The sequence below is a fragment of the Piliocolobus tephrosceles genome, chromosome 10 (genome assembly GCF_002776525.5).
Source record: "Piliocolobus tephrosceles isolate RC106 chromosome 10, ASM277652v3, whole genome shotgun sequence".
Taxonomy (NCBI): domain Eukaryota; kingdom Metazoa; phylum Chordata; class Mammalia; order Primates; family Cercopithecidae; genus Piliocolobus; species Piliocolobus tephrosceles.
Window position 1 is genome coordinate 855934 of NC_045443.1, and position 23376 is coordinate 879309.

General features: G+C 48.8%; 1 protein-coding gene across 6 annotated transcripts in view; it reads right to left on the reverse strand.

Moving 5' to 3' along the window:
• Positions 1-23376, reverse strand: part of NINJ2 (ninjurin 2) — a 108301-nt gene that overhangs the window by 35533 nt on the left and 49392 nt on the right. The window contains exons 1-2 of one of the 6 annotated variants that reach the window (XM_023182995.1): positions 9389-9569; positions 8672-8778 (exon numbers count right to left, since the gene is read on the reverse strand). The exons of 2 other annotated variants lie outside the window; for them this stretch is intronic. In XM_023182995.1, coding sequence (XP_023038763.1) covers positions 8672-8683 — 12 coding nt within the window. In that variant the 5' untranslated portion in view covers positions 8684-8778; positions 9389-9569. Of the gene's footprint in view, positions 1-8671; positions 8779-8998; positions 9156-9388; positions 9570-23376 lie in introns of those variants that run through there. 3 more of the 6 variants (XM_023182996.2, XM_023182998.1, XM_023182999.2) reach the window with 3 other exon arrangements.

A 23376-nucleotide genomic window follows, 5' to 3' on the forward strand; every position in this document is an offset into this window, starting at 1 on the left:
TTCTAGACCAGCCTGATCAACATGGTGAAACCCCATCTCTACTAAAAATACAAAAGAATCATCTGGGTGTGGTAGCAGGTGCCTGTAATCTCAGCTACTTGGGAGGCTGAGGCAGGAGAATCACTTGAACCTGGGAGGCGGAGGTTGCCGTGAGCCAAGATCAGCGTGAGCAATAGAGTGCGATTCTGTGTCAAAAAAATAAATAAATGAAATAAAATGATCTCCATGGGAATAAGGGAGTAGAGTCTGACCCAGTTTATTTATCTGACTTGATAAACACCATTTTAAGGTACCGACATCCCCAGATGAAGCCAGCAGGAGTCCCTTAATTAACAACCATTCAATTAAGAACAGATGTGTCACTTCAGATGTAATGTCCTATCTGGTTTTGATTGAGGAGCCCATGCATACGGCACACTGGAGGCTTCCACACTCAACAGTGATGACACTGCAGAACCGCAGTCAGACATGGAGGGTTGACCAGAAACTCCACCAGAGCAGCTTTACTGAGCCATAATTCACATGCCACACAGTTCACCTGTTTAAACCGTACTGTTTAGTGGCTTTTAGTACTTACAGAGTTGTGCAAACATCATCACAATCAATTCTAGAACATTTTCATCATCCCCAAAAGAAACCCAGTGCCCATCCCTGCCTTCTCCCCAGCCACCGCCTCGGCAACCACCAATCTACTTTCTGTCTGTATAGGTTTGGGAGAGCTCCTATCAGTGGGATCACATACTATGTGGTCCTTTGTGATGTTCATTTAGCGTAATGTTTTCAAAGTTCATGCTATAGCATGTTTCAGTACTTCATTTCTTTCTATCACTAAGTAAATACTTCATTGGATATACATTTTGCTTATAGGAATTTGAGTTGTTTCCATTTTTTTACTCTTACAAATAATGCTGAACAAATAAGTTCATTCATTGTGTGAATGGATGTACCTAGGAGTGGAGTTAGTTGCTGGATCATACAGTTCGGCTTTTTGGGGAGCTGCCAGACTGTTTTCCAAAGTGGCTGCATCATTTTGCATTCCAGCCAGTAACGTGGGAGATTCTAGTGTCTCCGCATCCTTACCACTACTTGTTATATCTGTTTTCTTAAAATAACAGTCTCCTAATAAGCGTCAAGTGCTGTCTCATTGTGGGTTTTGTTTTGTTTTTTGAGACGGGGTCTCACTCTGTTGCCCAGGCTGGAGTGCAGTGGTGCAATCGTGGCTCACTGAAGCCTGGACTTCCTGGGCTCAAGTGATCCTCCCACCTCAACCTCTTGACTAGTTAGAGCGACAGGCACATGCCACCAGGCCCAGCTAATTTTTAATTTTTTTGTAGAGATGAGATCTCACTATGTCACCCAGGCTGGTCTTGAACAACTGGGCTGAAGTAATCCTTCTGCCTCTACCTCCCAAAGTGCTAGGATTTCAGGCATGAGCCACCACACTGAGCCTCACTGTGGTTTTGAGTTTATATTTTCTTGCTGGCTGATGATGTTCAACATCTTTTCATGTGCTTATTGGCCATTTGTGTATTTTCTTTGGAAAAATGTTTATTCGGTTCATTTGCCCATTTTAAAATGTGATTATTTGTCTTTTTATTATAAAGTTGTAAGAGTGCTTTATATATTCTGTATACAAGTCCCTTATAAGATACATGATTTGTAAATATTTCTCCCATTATCTGGATTCTCTTTTCACTTCCTTGATGGTGTCATTTGAAACACAACATTTTTTAATATTCATGAAGCCCAGTTTATTTTTCCTTTGTTACTGTGCTTTTGGTGTCATCGCTAAAAAGGCTTTGCTGCATGAAGGTTTACTTATATTTTCTTCTAAGAATTTTAGATTTTAGCTTTTACATTTAAGTCTGTGATCCATTTTGAATTAATTTTTGCACATGGTATGAGGTAGGAGTCCAACTTTATTCTTTTCCATGTGGACATCCAGTTGTTCTGGCACCACTTGTTGAAAAGACTTTTTTTTTTTTTTTTTTTTTGAGACTTTTTTTTGAGACGGAGTCTCACTCTGTCACCCAGGCTGGAGTGTAGTGGTGTGATCTTGGCTCACTACAACCTCTGCCTCCCAGGTTCAAGCAATCCTCCTGCCTCAGCCCCCTGAGTAGCCGGGACTATAGGCACGCACCACCACACCTGGCTAATTTTTGTATTTTTCATAGAGACGGGGTTTTGCCATCTTGGCCAGTCTGGTCTTGAACTCCTGACCTCAGGTGATCTGACTGCCTCAGCCTCCCAAAGTGCTGGGATTACAGGCGTGAGTCACTGCGCCTGGACAAAAAGACTATTTTTTCCCCCACTGAATCATCATAGAATTGATCTATATGTCTGTCCTTACACCAGCATCACACTGTCTTGATTACTGTAGCTTTGTAGTACGTTTTCCAGTTGGGACATGTGAGTCCTGCAGCCTTCTTTTTCAAGATCATTTGAGCCATTCTGGGTTCCTTGAAATTCCGTACAGTTTTAGGATCAGCTCTGCAAAGTCTGCTGGGGTTTTGATGGGAACTGCGTTATATCTGTGGACCAATTTGGGAAGTATTGCTATCTTAACAATTGTAAACGGATTTCTTAAAGTATACGCTGCGAGGACAAAAACGACTGGAAGAGGAAATAAGTAGAACAAGGAATAGTAAATGAATGTCTTGGCCGAGCAATAGAGGCCACAGCCTGGCCGGGCGTGGTGGCTCACACCTGTAATCCCAGCACTTTGGGAGGCCGAGGTGGGTGGATCACGAGGTCAGGAGTTTGAGACCAGCCTGGCTAACATGGTGAAACCCCCGTCTCTACTAAAAATACAAAAATTAGCCGGGCGTGGTGGTGGGCGCCTGTAATCCCAGCTACTCAGGAGGCTGAGGCACAAAAATCACTTGAACCCGGGAGGCGGAGGTTGCAGTGAACTGAGATGGCTCCATTGTACTCCAGCCTGAGCGATAGAGTAAGACTCAGTGAACAACAACAACAGCAAAAAAAAAAAACAACAACAACAGCAAAAAAAAGCCACAGCCTGATGCTTGCAGGAGGGAACCAACAGGATATGAGGAATCCAGGAAGGCACTGGAGGTGGAGACACAGGTGCAAGGGAGGTAGGAGCGAGGTATAGACCGGAGATGGAGGATGGGCTGAAAGTCTATTCACAGAGCAGTTCAACCCCTCACGATTCCGTCACCACCTCCTCAAAGCCTGTTGACGGACCCTCCCCACGGCAAGGGACCAGAGGTTTGTTATTTTCCAGAGCAGCGCTCTCGCAGTGTGGTCCAGGAACGGCTTTAGGTCCACAAACTGTTACTAGCACCAGTAAGATAAGTACAGGAAGCAAGAATATGTTTAGGATTTTCACAGAAATCTGACGTTGCCTCAGCACTCAGGTGTGTGATCGGTGGGTTCTCCTCGCTGAAGGATACAGGCCAGTTGGATGTCTGAACTCCCAGAGCGAGACACGTGCGGTGTGAGATGTGGACTACTCATGCACAGCAGGACCACGTACATGTCCCTGAGAGAACGGAAGTCTGAAAACTGCTCCTTCCCCATGGATAGTCTGTGAAGTGCTGCTCTAGAGGCTCGGCTGTGTGTAATGGGGAGAGGGCTGAGGCACCTGCTGAAAATCTGCACTCAGAACACTGGGTGGGATACCCAGCTGTCCTCCCACTTTCATTCCCGAGACCTGGCAGCTAGGCTTATACCCTCCCCCAACACCTATCCCCAGGCAGACGTCCAGACAATTACTATCAGCAAAGACTATCTTGGGGCTGGGAAGAGTGGATGTGCCTGTAGTCCCAGCTGTTTGGGAGGCTGAGGCTGGAGGATTGCTTGAGCCCAGGAGTTCAAAGCTGCAGTGAATTATGACTGCACCACTGCGCTCCAGCCAGAGAGACAGAGCAAGACAAAAATAAAAAATTAAAAAGATGACATAACCTAGAGAGACGACATTAAAACACTGACATCTGGAGTCCACTCAGCAAAGGAGCTAACACCCACTCCACATTTCTGCAGCGAAGGTCCCCAGCGGACGAGCCCTACCCAGGCACGTAAAGCTTAACATCACCTTGAAGATGAAGGGTTTTGTGTTTTGTTTTTTGAATGGGTTTTATATTAATACGGGTCAGAACTCAAAAGATTCAACAGGTGAAAAGAAAAGATCCACTCTGTCCTTCACAACTTAGTTCCCCTTCCAGTAAGCTTTTTGGTGGCTCACTTTTTTTTTTTTTTTTTTTTTGAGACGGAGTCTCGCTCTGTCACCCAGGCTGGAGTGCAGTGGCCGGATTTCAGCTCACTGCAAGCTCCACCTCCCGGGTTCACGCCATTCTCCTGCCTCAGCCTCCCGAGTAGCTGGGACTACAGGCGCCCGCCACCTCGCCTGGCTAGTTTTTTTGTATTTTTTTTTATTAGAGACAGGGTTTCACCTTGTCTGCCAGGATGGTCTCGATCTCCTGACCTCGTGATCTGCCCGTCTCGGCCTCCCAAAGTGCTGGGATTACAGGCTTGAGCCACCGCGCCCGGCCTGGTGGCTCACTCTTTAATATACACAGAAAGCCTACATGAAAGATGGAGACCAAAATAAAGATATAAGAGAGGAGAGAGAGAGAGAATGTAGGGAGCAGAAGAAAAGTGCAAAAAAGGAAAAGAATAATAATATCTCCAGAGAAAAAAGAGAAGCTATTCCATCAATGAAATAATAATTGGGTCCTATTTTAGTTTATTTATTATTTTTAAAAATTAGTAATAGAGATGGGGGCTTGCTATGTTTCCCAGGCTTGTCTAGAACTCCTGGCCTCAAGCAATCTGCCTGTCTAAGCCTCCCAAAGTGCTGGGATTACAGGCATGAGCCACCTTGCCCAGCCAATGTTCTATTTCAAAAAGGAATATTCAGAGATCAAAGAAAAGATAACTCTCGGAAACTAAAAATGTGAAATTAAAAATATAAAAATTAAAAATTCAACTTAAGCTAGAAAAACGTTTATAAAATCTCATAGCAAGTAAAACAAAAAGATAAAGAGATAAAAAATTAGATACAAAAGACAAAATTAAAGGATCACATTGAAGATCCAATGTCCTAACACTGAGAGTTCAAGAAGGGTTGAACGAAGAAAAGAGAAAGGATAAAATTATTAAATAAACAATTCAGATTTTTTTTCTAGAGCAGAAAACATCAATTTTGGGGTCTAAAGTACTCACCAAGTTTCCTGTATAATGAATGAGGAACAACTCACCCCAAGCCACATCATTGTCAACTTTTGGAACTGGAGGTCAGAGAGAATCTAATGAGCTCCAGAGGACAGAGGAGTGAAATGGCCCTGGCTGTCACAGCAGCCACACTAGAAGCTACAATTCTATACTCAACCCACTAGCAATTGCGGGAAGATGGTTAGGTAAGTTAGTTCACAATTTTCCTTCCTTTGCTCACTTTCTTAGGGAGTCGCTGGAAGACGTGCGCCACCAAAATCAAGGAAGAAGACATGGAACCCACAGGACTGTGGGCCGAGTTGCTTTGGCACTAAGCAGAACAGAGGGGAAAGGAAGAAAGAGTGGAGCAGAGGACGGGAGGGAGAGGGGACGACACTTCGAATTGAGTGCATGGAGAAAGCAGTCGGGAAACCAAGAGACTCCTCTTGGCATTTGAATCCCTGGCCCCATCTCTTCCTGAGGCCCAGCTGCAATCCTGTCCTTTGGCTTTGTGAGACACCAGATACCCTCGTAATACATTCCACGTCTTACTTAACGAGTTCACATTACATTTCAGTCACTTGCAACCAAAAAATTTCTCCTGATATGTTGCTACTCAAGGTATTAAAACCTGGGGGCTTGTTGGCAATGCAGAACCTCAGGCCTCCCCCAGATCTACTCAACCAGCATCTGCATTTTAGCAGGATTCCCAGGTGACGTACAGGCACAGCGAAGTCTGAGAAGCACTGTCCTGATAGATCCGCCCTGCAAGGTAGGGTAGGGAGCGTATTAGGGATAATAGGTAAAATATTTGACTACATCGTAGGCATTCTGTAAGGGATGATGAGGAGGAGGATGACTGGAGTAGAAATAGTTTGGAATTACAATCTCAAAAAGAGTTCCTGGGACCATGGCAAATGGTGGCTTTGCACCAGATTACAAAAACAAGCACACAACCAAAAAGACAGAAAGCGCAATATCCCAAGAAACAGGTTGAGCTCTACTCCTGGAGCCTGTCGGGTGACTCAGCCCAGGTGTTGACATAGGAAAGCCATTAAGAAAACCCTTCTCAGGTGTGGCCACTGGCTGTGAGTGAGTGATTGACAGTCAGATCCGGTATGATGCTTGGCTGGGGGAGTGCTGAGCTAATGCCGCCTTTCTCAGCAGAGCAAGCACTCTGCCCCAGCACTCAGGAAGTAGGTCAGGAGGAGAGATCCTGCGTGAGCAGCTCCAAATTGCTTTTTCAGGCAGAAACCTGCGGCCCATAGGACTGGGGGTAGAAGGGGAACGGGGATGAGAGGAGGCTGGGGGCCTGCTGCGGGGTGGAGATAGGAAATCACATCCTCATTCTTGGCAGAAGCAAAGTTGCCTGTCACATAGTTTTCCTGGCTCCAGTCCTGTGGCAGTCAGCCACCGTCCTTGTGCTGGGGGTTCCGTTGACTTTCCAATGCAAGCAACTTTGAATGGAAGCTGGGGCTTCACAGGAAATGGGCTTGTAGGAGTGGGTGTCCCTTCTGGGCCCTCGGTGTGCTGTGGATGGATGGAGGAGAGTATCCAAGGTCTGGATCTTCCCTAGGAGCTAGCAGTCATTGTTTTCCAATTGTCCACCAATTGCATGGCGCTGTACTTAACCCTTAAGAGTCTTTACCAAGCACACCCGCCCTCCAAGAATTTATAGGCTAGAGTCCCCAGTCCCTTAGACTATCTTTAGGAATCTTATCCTATTCAGCAACAACAAACTCTACCATCATCCAACAGCTGTCCCTGTGAAGGCTGACCACAGTCGTCAACTCTGCAGCCACCACTACCACCATAAAAGCCAAACGTTGCCCTTGAATAATAGCAAACACTTAATAATGTGCTTACGACCTGCCTGGCACTTTTCTAAGTACATATTTTAATTCATCTGATTCTCACAGCGACTTCATGAGGTCAAATACAATTGCAATCCTCACTTTACAGATGAGAAAACTGAGACATAAATGAAGCATTAAATGAGATTACACAACTTGCAAATGGCAGAACTGGGAGCGGAACCCCCATTCTGGCTCCAGATCTGGCTCCAGAGCTCCTGCCTTTTAGCCACAGCACCCAAGCCGCGGCACGGGCGCAGCTTGGTGGACAGGGTGTCAGCAATAGTCCTCCTGCTAGCTAATCCCATCACAGCCCTTACTAGCTAGCTGACTTCAGCTAACTATGAGTAACTCAGCAACACGGTGAGGTGCAAGAGCTGAGGCGTCAGAGGAAAAGATCTGGGTTCTACGTCCTGATGCTGCCACCTGGAAAAGGACACTGATGCTGACTGAATGCAGAGTACGTATCAGGTCCGGGTTTAATCTTCCCAGCTAGCCTGTGTGACCTTAGGCAAGTCCCCGTCCCTCCCTGGGTCTCTGTTTTCTAATATGGAAAGCGGACCAGGTGCTTTCTGGTTATTGTTTAATTCAATCTGGGCAGCACTCGCTTACGGAATGACTGCAGGCGCACAGTGCTACCCCGGGTGCCCAAGCAGCCACAGAGATGAGCAAAACGCAGAGCTGGCCTCTGCAAGGCTCACGGCCCAATTCTCTTTTCCATTTTGTATGTCCTTGTGAGCTGAGCAAGGCATTATCATCCCTTTTTTTTAAACAATAGAGGAAAATGCCGGGCGCGGTAGCTCACGCCTGTAATCCCAGCACTTTGGGAGGCCGAGGCGGGTGGATCACGAGGTCAGGAGATCGAGACCATCCTGGTGAACACATTGAAACCCCATCTCTACTAAAAAAAAAATACAAAAAATTAGCCGGGCGTGGTGGCAGGCACCTGTAGTCCCCGCTACTCAGGGAGGCTGAGGCAGGAGAATGGCGTGAACCTGGAAGGCAGAGCTTGCAGTGAGCCAAGATCGCACCACTGCGCTCCAGCCCGGGCCACAGAGTGAGACTCCACCTCAAAAAAAAAAAAAAAAAAAAGGAGAAAACAACAACAATAGAGGAATTGTCCCAGCTACTCAGGAGGCTCAGGCGGGAGGACTGTGTGAGCCTAGGAAGTCTAGGCTGCAGTGAGTCATGATGGCACCACTGCACTCCAGCCTGGGCGACAGAGTGGCAAGACCCTGTCTTAAAAAAAAAAAAAAAAAGATGAAGGGGAGAAATAATGTTTGACCATGGAAGGTCACACATTTTAGTTGTAGCCAGAGTGTGATCCCAAGTTGACTCCGAGTCTGGGCCTCTTTCTGCTCCCAGCTGTCCTACTAGCCTGCTTCATCTTGGCATCACTGGGGCCAAAAGCTACAAAGAACATTTTGAGCTCTAACTCTGCAGAGTCATTTCCAACCTTCTGCCTTCCGCATCCTGACAAGTGCACATGCACACACATTGCCGGACACCCAGCACACACAGAACCAATGCTTTTGCCTGAGTGAGAATCAGCCCCTCTGGCAGCCCTCCTCACCTGCCCAGTCCCCAGCGCCCAGCACCCAGTGTTGATCTGGTGAAGGTAACGAGGGCAGAGGCGCACTTACCATATACATCATGACTCAGATCCCATTTGCTGACTTGGAACTGAAGCCTCTTGCCCCACCAAGCAATTACTGGAGAACAGGAAGTCTCAGCGGAAAATGAGGTCAGTCTGGTGGCCGAGAGGAAGAGGGTCAGCGAGCACAGCCTTCTGCCCTCGTGGGTCCCCACAGCTGCCAGCCCAGGGCGCTGCATGCAGCAGATGCCCACCACAGCTTCACTAGTGGGTTAGCTACTCTGAGCAACTCTGCTCAGCCCAGCCGCAGGAGTGGGTTACCAGGCACGGACTTAATATGTGGCTCTAGCATCTGAAGGAGACAACTTCAACTCACCCTTGTTTAGCAGAACTGGATTATGACAAGGACAATCACAGCACTGGAAATCTAGTCTTTTTTTTTTTTTTTTTGAGATGGAGTTTCGTTCTTGTTGCCCAGGCTGGAGTGCAATGGCGTGATCTCGGCTCACTGCAACCTCTGCCCCAGGGTTCAAGTGATTCTCCTGCCTCAGCCTCCCGAGTAGCTGGGATTACTGGCACCTGCCACCACACCCGGCTAATTTTTTGTCTTTTTAGTAGAGACGGGGTTTCACCATGTTGGCCAGGCTGGTCTCAAACTCCTGAACTCAGGTGATCCACCTGCCTTGACCTCCCAAAATGCTGGGATTACGGGCGTGAGCCACTGTACCCGGCCTGGAAATCTATTCTTTAAAGAACTCTGTGTTACCAAATTCACTTCCGCAATCTGTCCCGAGAACTTCCTTCTCTGTGCCCTAAGTTACGATAGAGGAAGAGGCACATCATCCCCAGGTCTTTCTTTCTTTTTGTTTTTTGAGAAGGAGTCTTGCTCTGTCACCCAGGCTGGGGTGCAGTGGCATGATCTCGGCTCACTGCAACCTCCGCCTCCTGGGTTCCAGCGATTCTCCTGCTTCAGCCTTCTGCATAGCTCAGATTACAAGTGTGTGCCACCACACCCAGCTAATTTTTGTATTTTTAGTAGAGACGGGCTTTCACTATGTTGGCCAGGCTGGTCCCAAACTCCTGATCTCAAGTGATCTGCCCGTCTCAGCCTCCCAAAGTGCTGGGATTACAGGCATGAGCCATTGGGCCCGGCTCCCAGGCCCTTCCTGAAGTGGCATAAAAATAAAAACGGATTTTAGAAATCATTTAGTCTAAACTCCTCCTGGTCACACCTTTGGAAGCATTTCCATGTAGATATTCTTCCCATGCCCACCATACCTCTCTCTTGGCAATAAATAACCTGCTCCCAAGGCTAGAAGTCAGAAGAGACAAAACCTTTCGCGAGTTTCCAGGAGGCGAGGCCATTATTACTTGTTGTAGGAGGTTGCCCCCCAATATCTATTTGACCATCTTGCGGGATAGTAGAATTTTTGACTGGATGCATGACCACTTAGCTAAAGTCAACACTTCCAAATCTCTCTTGCAGCAGCAAGGCTGTATGACCAAGGTCTGGCTAATGAGAACTTAGCAAGAAGAATTGTGCCCCTAAAAGGAAGGCACATGTCTTCTCTATCCCCTCCCTCCCTCTTTCCCTGGCTGGAATGTGGAGATTGTGGTGAGGTTCTTCCATCACGTGTAAAAGGTACATATCCCAGGAGCAGAGCAACAAGCTGGAAGGAGCCTGGGTCCCAAACACTGTGGAGCTGCTGTATTATCCCTGGACTGTCTGCACGCAGACGATTACACAGAGGCGAGAAATATACTTCCATTTGGTCTGAGCTGTTATTATTTGGAGTCTTGTGTCAGTCAAACCTGCATCCTAACACAACACTCTGTGGGGTGTTGAGTCAGTCGCAACCTCCCGTTCTCTGAGATACCCCCAATTCCACGCACCTAGGAAGCAGCCTAGTGACATTATATCCGGTCCGGGGATATCTGGCTCAGGCTGGGTAGAGCAGGGGCAGGAGTCCTGTCCAAGCAGGGGCAATCAGATTTTCCCTTCCATTAATCTGGAACTGAGATTCACTGTTGCTATTCAACCCCCACGGACTACATGAATCAAGATGCACCAGGAAAAGCAAAAATGAGAGGCCAGGCAGCCCTAGAGAAGCAGAGGGAAGGAGCTGTCTGGGTTGGTGGGGCTCGAGGTTCTGGCCCAGGCACTTGGATGACCTGCCGGATCTCCCTGCCACGTGGTTCTTGGAAGAGACCCTGACACTTTATGATAAACTCCCTCTTCTGGTCTCAGATGCTTTAGGTCCTTTCTGTCACCTGTAACCCAAAGTGCCTGAGTCTCTTCTGATCCTTGTAAAGATCTGTGTATCCTCCAAAGCCAGGGGACCCACGTGTCTGCAGCACACCCTTGGCACACCGGGTCCTCTCTATTGCTGCAATCATAGAAGGTCCTGAGGTGAGCTAGGTGGATTGGCAGATCAATCGCCTGAAGGCCTGGTTGGTAAATCAAGCCACAGGTCTTCCAAGGGATGCTAAACAGGCCTCACGGAAGCACAGAATCAGGGTGAAAGGGACAAAAGGCATCAGGCAAGGTGTGACCGGAAACGCTTAGTGACATGTCCAAAGCATGCAATTCAGTGGCCAAGTTTCAACTGGACCCCAGCCCAGCACCCCCAGGTTCACTCCTCTCCCCCACCATCCCTGGCTGGCCCCATTTGGGGGTGTTCTGACACACCAGGAGTAGTTTCCCTGTGCTAAAGAGCAAACTCCCTGTGACAGCTATGTCAAATCTAGCATATCCGTGGCTCCTAAGAAAAATGAAAATGTATCCTTTTCTCCTTTTTCTGGGTCTTTCTCTCGAATTCTAAATCTCATCACGCATTTTAAAGAATAAATGGGCTGGGTGCAGTGGCTTATGCCTATAATCCCAGCACTTTTGTAGGCTGAGGCGGGTGGATCACCTGAGGTCAGGAGTTCAAGACCACCCTGGCTAATATGGTGAAACCCTGTCTCTACTAAAAGTACAAAAAATTAGCTGGGCGTGGTGGCAGGTGCCTGTAATCCCAGCTACTTGGGAGGCTGAGGCAGGAGAATTGCTTGAACTTAGGAGGCGGAGGTTGCAGTGAGCCAAGATTGTGCCATTATACTCCAGCCTAGGAGACAGAGCGAGACGCGATCTCAAAAATAAACAAACAAACAAATAAATAAATACATAAGGCCTTTCTTCTCTGGAAGGAGCAATGACTGTACTTCCACCGTGTGCCAGGCCCCACGCTGGCATTTTCTTTCCAGGTGCTATTCATTTAAACCCTTCCAGAAGCCACAGGTATGTGGGATGGAGAAAGGCCAAGTTCCTTGTCCATAGCACACGGCTAGTAAGAACGGTCCTAGGGAAGGAGCCCTGGCTACTCTGGCTGGAAACCCCGTGTCTTACACGATGTCCTACTGCCTCCTAAAGAAGACCACCCTTAGCGATGGCTGCTGCCTTGACTTTCCAGCCTTCTCCACAGGCACCTGCTCAGCAGGGCTTGGTTCGGGTCCATGGGTATTGGGAAGTTGCCAATCCTACTGTGGTTTACACTTCATGACGTCTTGCATTCTGCTGAATATTCTAGACTGCATGAGAGACACGAGTGTGTGTAGGTCCAGGGGACTGGTCTCGGGAGAACATAAGTCTGGGTCGTTGGTGGTGGCAGAACAAAACGTTTGGAGATGGAATCTAGACGGTCAGCTGTGCGTGAGCTTCATGCCCATGGTGGGGTGGGGTGGGGGGGCGGTGTGCCTGTGTGCCCACGGGGGACTCAGCAGATGGCACTCTTCCCTCACAGTCCTACCGGGCCTGGCTCCCTCCGTCTTCTTCCCCTTGCATTCACTACTTGCCTCTGAACACGTCTTCCTCCTCCATCCCTAGATGTTCTTTAGTACCTGTGCTCTAAGAGGATTCCTGCTTCCCTCTTATCCAGAGAAGTCACTTAGTTAGCTCATTTTTCCCCCAGAGAAGGGAACAAAGGCCTGACACCTCAGGGCTCAGCTTGCCTGTTTTTCGAGCTGTGTTTGCACCCGGAGCTGAGTGTCTGTCTAGCTCAGGTTCCCAGAGGCCTAGGGCCAGGACCATGTCTTCACACGCCGGGCAGTGTGCGTTGTCAGCGCTCTATGAAAAACAAATAGCAGTTATGCAAAGACAAGGAAACTGCTGGCTCACAGAGGCGGTGGTCCCGAGCTCAAAAGATGCAGGCTTGAGGTCTTGACTGCTTCCATTTAGCGCACAAGCCCGTGTCCCTAACACCAGCCAGAGAGGCCCTGCAGGATCCAGGAGGATTCTGCACTCCCATGGTCTCTCTGAAGAGTCGGGAGAGCGGTTTGTGTGAATGTGTAAGGTAGGGGAGGACCCTCTCTGATTTCATTATGGATTATAGAAACAATAATCTGCCGTCGTCTTTCAGCTCCGATAAATGAGTGGCTCTTGAAGGAGATATGCAGGCCGCATCAGGAAGCTACATCTGAATCTCAGTGATCAGGCTGCTAAATGAGAACACCTTGTATTTACCAAGAGGAGCATGATGTTTTTAAACGACTGACAGCCCTTCCAAAGGCCAGATCTGCTTCTCATTCTTTTCTCTACTAAGAAACTCTGGCTCATGCCTGTAATCCCAGCACTTTGGGAGGCTGAGGCAGGCGGATCACCTGAGGTCAGGAGTTCAAGACCAGCCTGACCAACACAGAGAAATCCCGTCTCCACCAAAAATACAAAATTAGCCGGGCATGGTGGCACATGCCTGTAGTCCCAGTTACTCGGGAGGCTGAGGCAGGAGAATCGCTTGAACCCGGGAGCCAGAGGTTGCAGTGAGCCAAGATCACGCCATTGCACTCCAGCCCGGGCAACAAGAGTGAAACTTTATCTCAAAAAAAAAAAAAGAAAAAAGAAACTCTGCTTACCTTTCACTGTCACAGCCCTTGGGAAGCCTTCCTCAGCTCCCATCGGCTAAATGTATCCCTCTTTCTCAGTTCTCCCAGAGCGTTTGCTTCACTCCACCAGTGCAGCACGTACTGTGGGTGATTAGAGGGCTACGTGTGGGACTGTCATCCCGTGGGCTGCATGCTTCCCAAGCACAGGAAATGTGCCTCACACGACTTCACATGCCCTTTTCTGGGTCATCTGACAAGCAAGGGGAAACCCCGCAATGGGCAGAGCGGTTGTGTTGATGTAGGAAGCGTGTGAGAGCAAACGGCCGAAAGGAAAAGTGAGGCAGAGTCTCTGAGAGCTGGAGTATCATTCCTGCGGGGTTAGATGGGGTGAGGGGCTACAGAAAGGAGGACTTGTAATGGGCCAGAGGTATCGTGGTTAGAGAAAGATGATATGAATTTGTTGCCGGCAGGGCCAGGCGTGGTGGCTCATGCCTGTAATCCCAGCACTTTGGGAGGCCGAGGCAGGCAGCTCACGAGGTCAGGAGTTCAAGACCAGCCTGGCCAACATGGTGAAACCCCGTCTCTACTAAAAATACAAAAATTAGCCGGGCGTGGTGGCACATGCCTGTAATCCCAGCTGCTCATGAGGCTGAGGCAGTACTGCTTGAACCAGGATCCGGGAGGTGGAGGTTGCGGTGAGCTGAGATCACGCCATTGCACTCTAGCCTGAGCAACAAGAGTGAAACTCTGTCTCAAAAAAAAAAAAAAAAGAATTTGTTGGGGGTAAGGAAGTTCTCAGGAAGGTAAAGGACCGGGTCAAGGAAATTTCTGAGTATAAAAAACCAGGACTGCGTTGCCGTTTCAAAGGGTTGCCTGGACTAGATTTTGAAGCAAAGTCCTGCAGTCAGAAAAATCCAGGAGCAGAGACTTGGACTTCTCCAGGAACAGAGGCGGGAGGAGGAAAGAAGGAAGCAAAGACCATGGTAACGACCTGACCATTGGGATAAACTGTGTCAAGCTGCACTGAGGAACCAGGCTGTGTCCTGTAAGTCCTGTAAGTCATTAATCCCACTATGGTTTATACCTCGTGACTTCTGACATTCTGCCGAATATTCTAGACTGCATGAGAGAGAGGAGTGTGTGTAGGTCCAGGGGACTGGTCTTGGGAGAACATAAGACTGGGTCGTTGGGTGGTGGCAGAACAAAATGTTTGGAGATGGAATCTAGACAATCATCTGTGCGTGAGCTTCGTTACAGTGAAAAATGGGATTGCTCCGGTCCCGGGGTAATGACAGTGACAGGGCTACAAGTCGTACAGCAGCACCAGGAAACCCACCCCATTCCCTCTCCAAGTAGGAAAGAGGCCACGATGCCAAGAAAAGGGACTTCTTCACTACAAAATGAGCCTAGCTATCAACTTATAAATTAGAAGCAAGACTTCTGAGTGGTGTCAGGAAACTGCTAGTGTTCTCCTCTCTTGTACCTTTAAGATTTATCCAAAATGAGACACCTTTCTACCCAGTAGCATCTTATGTGACCTAAGTCTGGAGACAAGAATCCCTAGTTGAACCAATGAAGGATCCAAAGACCCTAAAAGCTTAGCTTGGCATCTCAGGCACTTGCAAAGCTAGCATTGCCTCCAGTTCTTTAAAAAAGCGTGTTCAGCCGGGCACAGTGGCTTATACCTGTAATCCCAGCACTTTGGGAGGCCAAGGCAGGTGGATCACCTGAGGTCAGGAGTTCGAGACCAGCCTGGCCAACATGGTGGAACCCCACCTCTACTAAAAATACAAAAATTAGCCAGACATGGCGGCAGGTGCCTGTAATCCCCGCTACTCGGGAGGCTGAGGCAGGAGAATGGCTTGAACCTGGGAGGCGGAGGTTGCAGTGAGCTGAGATCACACCACTGCACTCCAGCCTGGGTGACAGAGCAAGACTCCATCTCAAAAAAAAAAACTGTGTTCACCCCCTAATCATCCCTAGGTCCCTAACCTAAGCAAAGTTGTTGTAGTAAAGCCTGGGACGTGCTAAGAGGACAACAGAGGAAAGACACTGGGGGAAGAGCCCACAGCAGTCAGAGCATGTCCTCCCCTCACAAAGGCCCCCCAGGCTTCTCCCTAAAGCCTTGGCCGCATGCTGAGAAACCTTTCTAATCCTGCCCCTGCATATCTATGGCCCAAGCACTCCTTCTGCCTCCAGACCCGTCTCCAAGACAGCTGATGAGGCAAGTGTCCTGGCCAAAGCACAGCCGTTCACATCCCCTTTCTTCCTGGCCTTGTCATTAGGCGCTGCCTGTGCGGCTCTCAAGCTCTGCAGGATAAAAGGCTCAGGCTGCTGTGCTGCTTCTCACAGGGCCCTGAGCTCCCTGGGGGTTTCCTACGCACAAGGCCGGCTGGCTGAGCACTCCCAGCTTCAGCCCTGCTGGCATTGGCGTGTTTTCTACGCTCTGTGCTCATTCCCCAGGATGTTCTGGTTTCCTCATCTCAGCTTTCTTTGTTTAGCCACAGAGATTGGGCAACTTCTGCTGGGCAGTGAGGTCGGGGCCCTGCCTCCAAAGAAAGGGCCTCTCCCTCGCAGGTCAACCTGAGGCCTCTCCCTCCTCACAGGTCAGCCTGAGGCCTCTCCCTCACAAGTCAGCCTGAGGCCTCTCCCTCACAGGTCAGCCTGAAGTCACTTGTTCTCCAGAGGCCGTGCTCACCCCAGGGCCCTGACACTCAAGTCCATCCAACACCAGGTGCCTCTTTCTCTGGGCACTGTCCCATCCACACAGCTCTCACATGCAGGCAGTGCTGTGCCCTGGTCAGAAGTGCAGGCTCTGGGGTCACCTCCCTCACCTGCCACCTGCTAGCTGTGTGACGTTGACCTTGACATCCCAGGAAAATGAAGTTCAGAATAGTTCCTATCTTACAGAGAGAGGAGGACTAAATGTAATTATTTGTTTAAAGTAAGTGGTTTTATCTTCTGAGAAGTGGTGTCTGCTATGGCCTCACAGCTGCCCTGTGGATTCAGAGCAGAAAGTCGCCATTGGAGAGCCAAAAAAAAAAAAAAAAACCGCTTCTCATGCCTCATCCAGTGCCTTTCCTGCCTCAGGACTGCCACGCTTTCTGACTGGGCCTACCAGATGGTATATAAAGTCACAGGAGAGGGGCCCGGAGCTCACCTGGTCAGCTTCTCCGGGTAGGACCGAGTTGTGTGTATGAAAGTCTTGCTACACTTTCTTTTGTTTGGTTGGGTTTTGTTTTGTTTTTTTGCGACAAGGTCTCTCTCTGTCACCCAGGCTGGAGTACAGTGGTGCGATCTCGGCTCACTATAACCTCTCCCTTCCGGAGGCTCAACTGGGCCTCCCTCCTCAGCCTCCCAGGCAGCCGGGACTACAGGCATGCACCACCATGCCTGGCTAATTTTTTGTGAGATGGGGTTTCACCATGTTGCCCAGGCTGGTCTCAAACTCCTGAGCTCAAGCAATCCGTCTACCTCAGCCTCCCACAGTGCCGGGATTATAGGCATGAGCCACCGTGCCGGCTTTGCTTCACTTTTTATTTATTTTTTATTTTTATTTTTTTTGAGACAGAGTCTCCCACTGTTGCCCAGGCTGGAGTGCCCAGCTAATTTTTATATTTTTAGTAGAGTCGGGGTTTCACCATGTTGGCCAGGCTGGTCTCGAACTCCTGACCTCAGGAGATCCACCCGCCTTGGCCTCCCAAAGTATTGGGATTACAGGCCTGAGCCACCACGCCCGGCCCTGCTTCACTTCCTTAAGGATCACCTCATTTTCCTTCACTGAGTTAAGGTGGTTACATAGTTTACCTTGGTAGCCATTTTCAGTGTTTTCCTTTCTAGAGAGAATAGCTCTGCCACTTTCTCACAGGGAGCCTCCTCTGGGGCAGGAACCGGAGACCTGGGCCTGTGGAGAGACCGCAGAGAGACCGAACCCCTCCTCTGCCCCAGCTGTGTACTGACGTCCCCACCACGCCCAAGGGCACGGGGCTTCATGAGGGAAATCCATAGCTTCAGTTCTCCAGGGGGCTCCCGTATCCTGCCTCACTCCAGACAAGAGCCACGGGCCAAGAAGAGGAAGGGAATGGCGCCAAACACAGGCAGCTCTTTTCTGTCTTCCCAGGTCCCGACTGACCAAAGGCCTCCCTCTCCCTCCACAGATGTTATCAGAAGAAAGAACAGGCCGGGCGTGGTGGCTCGCACCTGTAATTCCAGCACTTTGGGAGGCTGAGGTGGGAGGATCACAAGGTCAGGAGTTTGAGACCAGCCTGGCCAATATGGTGAAATTACTAAAAATACAAAATATTAGCTGGGCGTGGTGGCGCGTTCCTGTAATTCCAGCTACACTTGTAGTCCCAGCTACTTGGGAGGCTGAGGCAGGAGAATTGCTTGAACCCAGGAGGCGGAGGTTGCAGTGAGCCGAGATCACGCCATTGCACTCCAGCCTGGGTGACAGAGAGAGACTCTGTCTCAAAACAACAAAAAACAACAAACAACAAACAAACAGACAAACAAAACAGAAGAAAAAGCAAAGTAGGGCCAGCGAGGTGGCTCACGCCTATAATCCTAGCACTTTGGGAGTGCGAAGCAGGCGGATCACTTGAGCTCAGGAGTTCAAGGTCAGTCTGGCCAACATGGTGAAACCACGCCTCTACTAAAAGTACAAAAATTAGCCGGACGTAGTGGCACATGCCTGTAATCTCAGTTACTCGGGAGGCTGAGGCAGGAGAACCCCTTGAAACCGGGAGGTGGAGGTTGCAGTAGGCTGAGAGCTCACCATTGCACTCCAACCTGGGCGACAGAGCAAGATTCTATCTCAAAAAAAAAAAAAAAAAAAAAGAACAGAGCTAAAAAAAGGCAGCCTGGAATGGCCCAATATCCTCTTCCTTCACCATCTCTTCTGCTTCCTCTGGTTCTTGCTTGTGAGAAGGAACAGAATCCACCCTGCATTGTTCCTTTGTAAAATATTTCTAAGTTCTTGGTTCAAACACTCCAGAGCCAAGTTTGCATGACATTTGCATATAATTTGTATAACACTGAGGTTATTCTTTCAAATGCTCACACCAAGTTCTCTCACAGCAAAGTAAGTGTCCAGAAAAGGAATTCTGGGCATAGTGGCCCATGCCTGCAATTCCAGCACTTTGGGAGGCCGAGGAGGGAGAACTGCTTGAGCCCGGGAGTTCAAGGCCAGCCTGGGCGACATAGAAAGACCCCATCTGTATAAAAAAAATTTTAAAGGCCGGTCATGGTGGCTCACACCTGTAATCCCAACACTTTGGGAGGCCAAGGTGGGCAGATTACCTGAGGTCAGGAGTTCAAGACCAGCCTGACCAACATGGGGAAACCCTGTCTCTATTAAAAATACAAAAATTAGCCACGTGTGGTGGCCCATGCCTATAATCCCAGCTACTCGGGAGGCTGAGGCAGAAGAATTGCTTGAACCTGGGAGCCAGAGGTTGCAGTGAGCCGAGATTTTGCATTGCACTCCAGCCTGGACAATAAGAGCAAAACTCTGTCAAAAAAAAAATTTTTTTTTTAAATTAGCTGCGTGTGGTTGTGCGTGCCTATAGTCTCAGCTACTCGGGAGGCTGACGTGGGAGGATCAGCTCAAGGATCACTTGAGCTTGGGAGCTCAAGGCTGCAGTAAGCTGTGATTGCACCACTACACTCCAGCCTGGGTGACAAAGTGAGACTCTATCTCAGAAAACAAAAAAACTGCAGAAGGATGAAATATATATATACATAATATTTAAAAAATTAGAAAACATATATCTATATAATAAAAAATGAAAAACAAAATAAAAACAAAAAACAAGAGGATGTGGGTTTTGCTCCTGGCTTCTAGGTCCCTGTGGTTCTGTTTAGGACACAGAGCATCCATGCTCAGCTTTATCATTCTGGTTGGCTAACTTAGGTACGTCGGTCGGTTTATCTGGTCTGCAAAATAGAAATAGCAATCCTTATCTTCTATATAGGATTATCATGAGGATTTTACAATGAGATAATCGATGTAAAATCACTCCATCAACAATAAAGAACAGGTAAAATTTTCAGCTATTATGACGGTTTTTAACATTATTCAGTGAATAACGTACTCTGATAGTCTGAAAGGGATAAGGGGGAATCTGATTACGGATTTAATGTCAGACTGCACAAAAGCCTCCTCTTTCCCCTTTGGAAGTTTTCTAGGGTGCTAGGTGGCAGCAACCCTGATCTGTCAGTAGGACCATCTGCACCCGTCGGAGCTCCTGGCTGGACAACGCCAAGGTTAAAAGTGTGTGGTTAAAAGTTCCATGGAGAGTTGGTGATGAGGTAGGGGTGAGGGGGGAGTGTTGGGAAGGCAGTATGCCATTCTGGAACCCCGGAACAGCATTTTAGGACTCAATGCCCAGAGGCGTTTTGGGACTTTGGAACCACAGGAAGGGCTTTAGAGATTGGTTGTGCCTGATCTGTCTGTTTTACAGAGGAAGAAACTGAGGTTCAGAGAGGCATGTATCCTACCAGCAGGCTTTGGTTAGTGATCTGGGTTGACCTGGTGAAGGTCAGTCTGACAGCACGGTGGCCCGGGGCCCTTTCAGTCACAGTGCCAGAGCCTCGGGCCCCAGGGAGACTGCAGTTTTAGATCAGGAGCCGAATTGCCTCTTAATGCAGAAGTTCTGTCTCCGTCTGCAGAGAAAAGGAGGCTCTCGGCCTCCCAGGGTAGCAAAAGGCAAACACACTTGGTTACCAGGAGCCCTTGAGAAGGTGGCAAGAGCGGAGAAGCAAGCGCAAACACCCGACTCTCTCCATCTCTGGCTTTGGCTCTAGACTCGGATGGTTTAGAGCCAAGGCCTCCAACGGCCTCTCAGAGCTCTCAGAGAGCCCTGCTCAGGTACAGAGAAACCGGTCTCGTGTCTTCTCCATGGGCTCCCACAAACAAGAGCTTATCAGAAAGGTCAGGCTTCTTTCTGAAAGGGCAGCAAAACCAAATCCCAGAACTTTGAAAGGTCACGTGCCTTGTGGAGAACTAGTTGGGGAGTGGGGTGCCGGCAGTTTCCTTTGAGGAGAGCGGTGACTAGAAGCAGTGGTCCAGGAGGGAGGCGGTTTGTTGTCCGGACCGTTGGGTGGAGTCTGGCAAGTATTTATCAGGAGTTGACGGTGTGTCCAGCCCTAAGCTGGGCACTTGGGGTAGGGGATACAGAGTATGTTTAGGACCTGGCCCCTGCTTGCAAGGTGCTTGCTGGGGATATAAGACTCTCATATGTGATTCAAAAAAAGAGAAAAGGCAGCAGCTATGTTAGTGGCCAAAGAGAACATGCTTCAGTGGGAATGAGAAGAATCCGTGTGGGCTCATCTAGTTCTCAAGAGCTTCATGGAGTGGGGCAATCTGTATACAGCCGCACACCCTGCAGTCAGCGTGTGAACCGAGGGGAGCGGTGGGAATGAGCACAGGAACTCACCCTTTCTACCTCTGTACACAGGCTGTGAGCTAGAATTAGAACGTAAGGAACGCTGTGTCCTGCAAGGGTTGCGTGTTGCCTGCGGAGTCCTCCTGGGTCCTTCCAGGATGTGGCCAGGATGCTTAGTGCTGCCGATAGTCTCCTGGAAGAGAGGGGCTTACACATTCTTGGTGAGCTGGGGCTGGGTTTAGAATGATTCCTTGGGTAAAGAGGTAGCAAAATTACTTGATCCTAAAGAAGCCCCAAGTATCCTGAGCCCAGTAGCCTTGCATAAAGTCGTATTGCATAGTGACTACCATGTCAGGGTCTGGATTTAGAGTTGGCTTTGAATCCTCTCTCTGCAGCTTGTAGTAACAGTGTGACACTGTCATTGACCTCTCTAAGCTTCAGTGTCCTCATCTGTAAGGTGAAGATAATGTTCCTTAACAGTCAGGGTTATAGTGAGGACTAAGTGAGGGAGGGCTTAGCTCCCAGCGTGGCACCCTCAGCCCACGGCAGCCACGTCATGGCTTTGTGCTCCAGTTTGTTGCCAGGGCCTGGTGTTTCATGGTTCGCCCTCTTGTCTGACTGTTCCTCAGATCAGGCAAGCCCTGAAGCGTCCTTTTATCCCTCAGGTGCCCTTTGGACACCTCCTAGTGAGGGGAGAGCGCAGGCAGTGCGGGAGTGGGAAACTGGATGTCGTCGCTGGGTGTCCATTCTATGGCTCGTGAGCATCCTGCAATGGGCCCCGGACATAGCCAAGGGACCTGCATGGAAACGGGCCCCAAACTACTTCACTAGGAATTTTGTTTTCCTAGACCACAGCTTCTCCATCTATAAAATAAACAGCTTAAACTAGACCAGCGATCCCCACTTTGTGGGAAGGGGAGAGGGTCTCACACAGTATGGGGTCCCTGAATCCAGATGCACAGCAAACATTGCCTAGAGAACAAATAGATGATGCATCTCACACAGAAAGGCTGTGCTGTTTGTCAAATGCACAGAGATGCTGCTATCATTTTTAAGATAGATGTAAAAAGTATTATTGAATGCATGGTAGCTTTTATCAGCATGCAGTTTTTCATTTGTAGATACTAAAAGTACAATTACGATTACTTGGAAGGATCCAAACGTGGTTTTGAAGTTTGTTTGTTTTTGAGGCGGAGTCTTACTCTGTCACCCAGGCTGGAGTGCAGTGTGGCATGATCTTGGCTCACTGCAACCTCTGCCTCCTGGGTTGGAGCAATTCTCCCACCTCAGCCTCCCGAGTAGCTAGGATTACAGGTGTGCGTCACCATGCCCGGCTAATTTTTGTATTTTTAGTAGAGATGGGGTTTTGCCACGTTGGCCAGGCAGGTCTTGAACTCCTGACCTCAGGTGATCCACCCACCTCGGCCTCCCAGAGGGCTGGGATTACAGGCATGAGCCATGGCTCCCGGCCAAGGTTCTGAAGTCTTAAAGAGGTACTCAGGCTTGAAAAGTTTGGCTACCACTGGATGAGATGAAGGACTTACTCAGTCCTTCCTGGACATGGCTCCTAAGTGCAACCGAACAAACAGGCAGTCCTGGGTCTCTAGCCTCACATCCTTCTTGAAGAAATAGCAGCGACTAGAAGAGGTTCCCCTGTGGCAGTGAAGACAAACTGGAAGGAGAGACAAGTAAGAAAGAGTAGCGTACCATCAGGCATGGTGATTCACACCTGTAATCTCAGCACTTTGGGAGGCTGAGGCAGGAGGATTGCTAGAGCCCAGGAGTTCAAGACCAGCCTGGGCAGCATAGGGAGACCCCCATCTCTATAAAAATTATTTAAAAATTAGCCAGGCGTGGTGGCACACACTTGTAGTCGCAGCTACTTGGGAGGCTGAGATGGGAGAACTGCTTGATCCAGGGAGTTTGAGGCTGCAGTGAGCTGTGATTGTACCACTGCACTCCAGCCTGGGTGATAGGGTAAGACCCTGTGAAAAAAAAAAAAGAAACAGAAAAAGAGAGAGAAAGAAGAAAGAGAAAGAAAGAGAGAAAGGAAGAAAGAAAGGAAGGAAAGGAAGAAAGTGGGTCACTTACAGAGAGGAAGACAACTTTTATAAGAAAATCTGGGAAATGCTCAGGATTCTGTTTAAAGGCCTTTTTAAGAAGTGCTTTTTTTTTATTGAATGAGGCGCTGTAGAACTCTGCTGCATTTCTGATAGTGCTATGGGATACTTCATTTACGGCTCTTTCCTGCCCAATGGGCCTTTTTGCTTGGATTATCAAGAAAATAATAGCTGATCATCTCTGGCTGATAAGTCAAACTTTTTTCTTTTCTTTCTCGTGGAAATTCAATCATAGCACATAATACTTTGGTTTCGGGGGGCGGAGCAAGATGGCCGAATAGGAACAGCTCCAGTCTCCATCTCCCAGCGCGAGCGACACAGAAGACCGGTGATTTCTGCATTTTCAACTGAGGTACTGGGGTCATCTCACTCGGGAGTGCCGGACAATC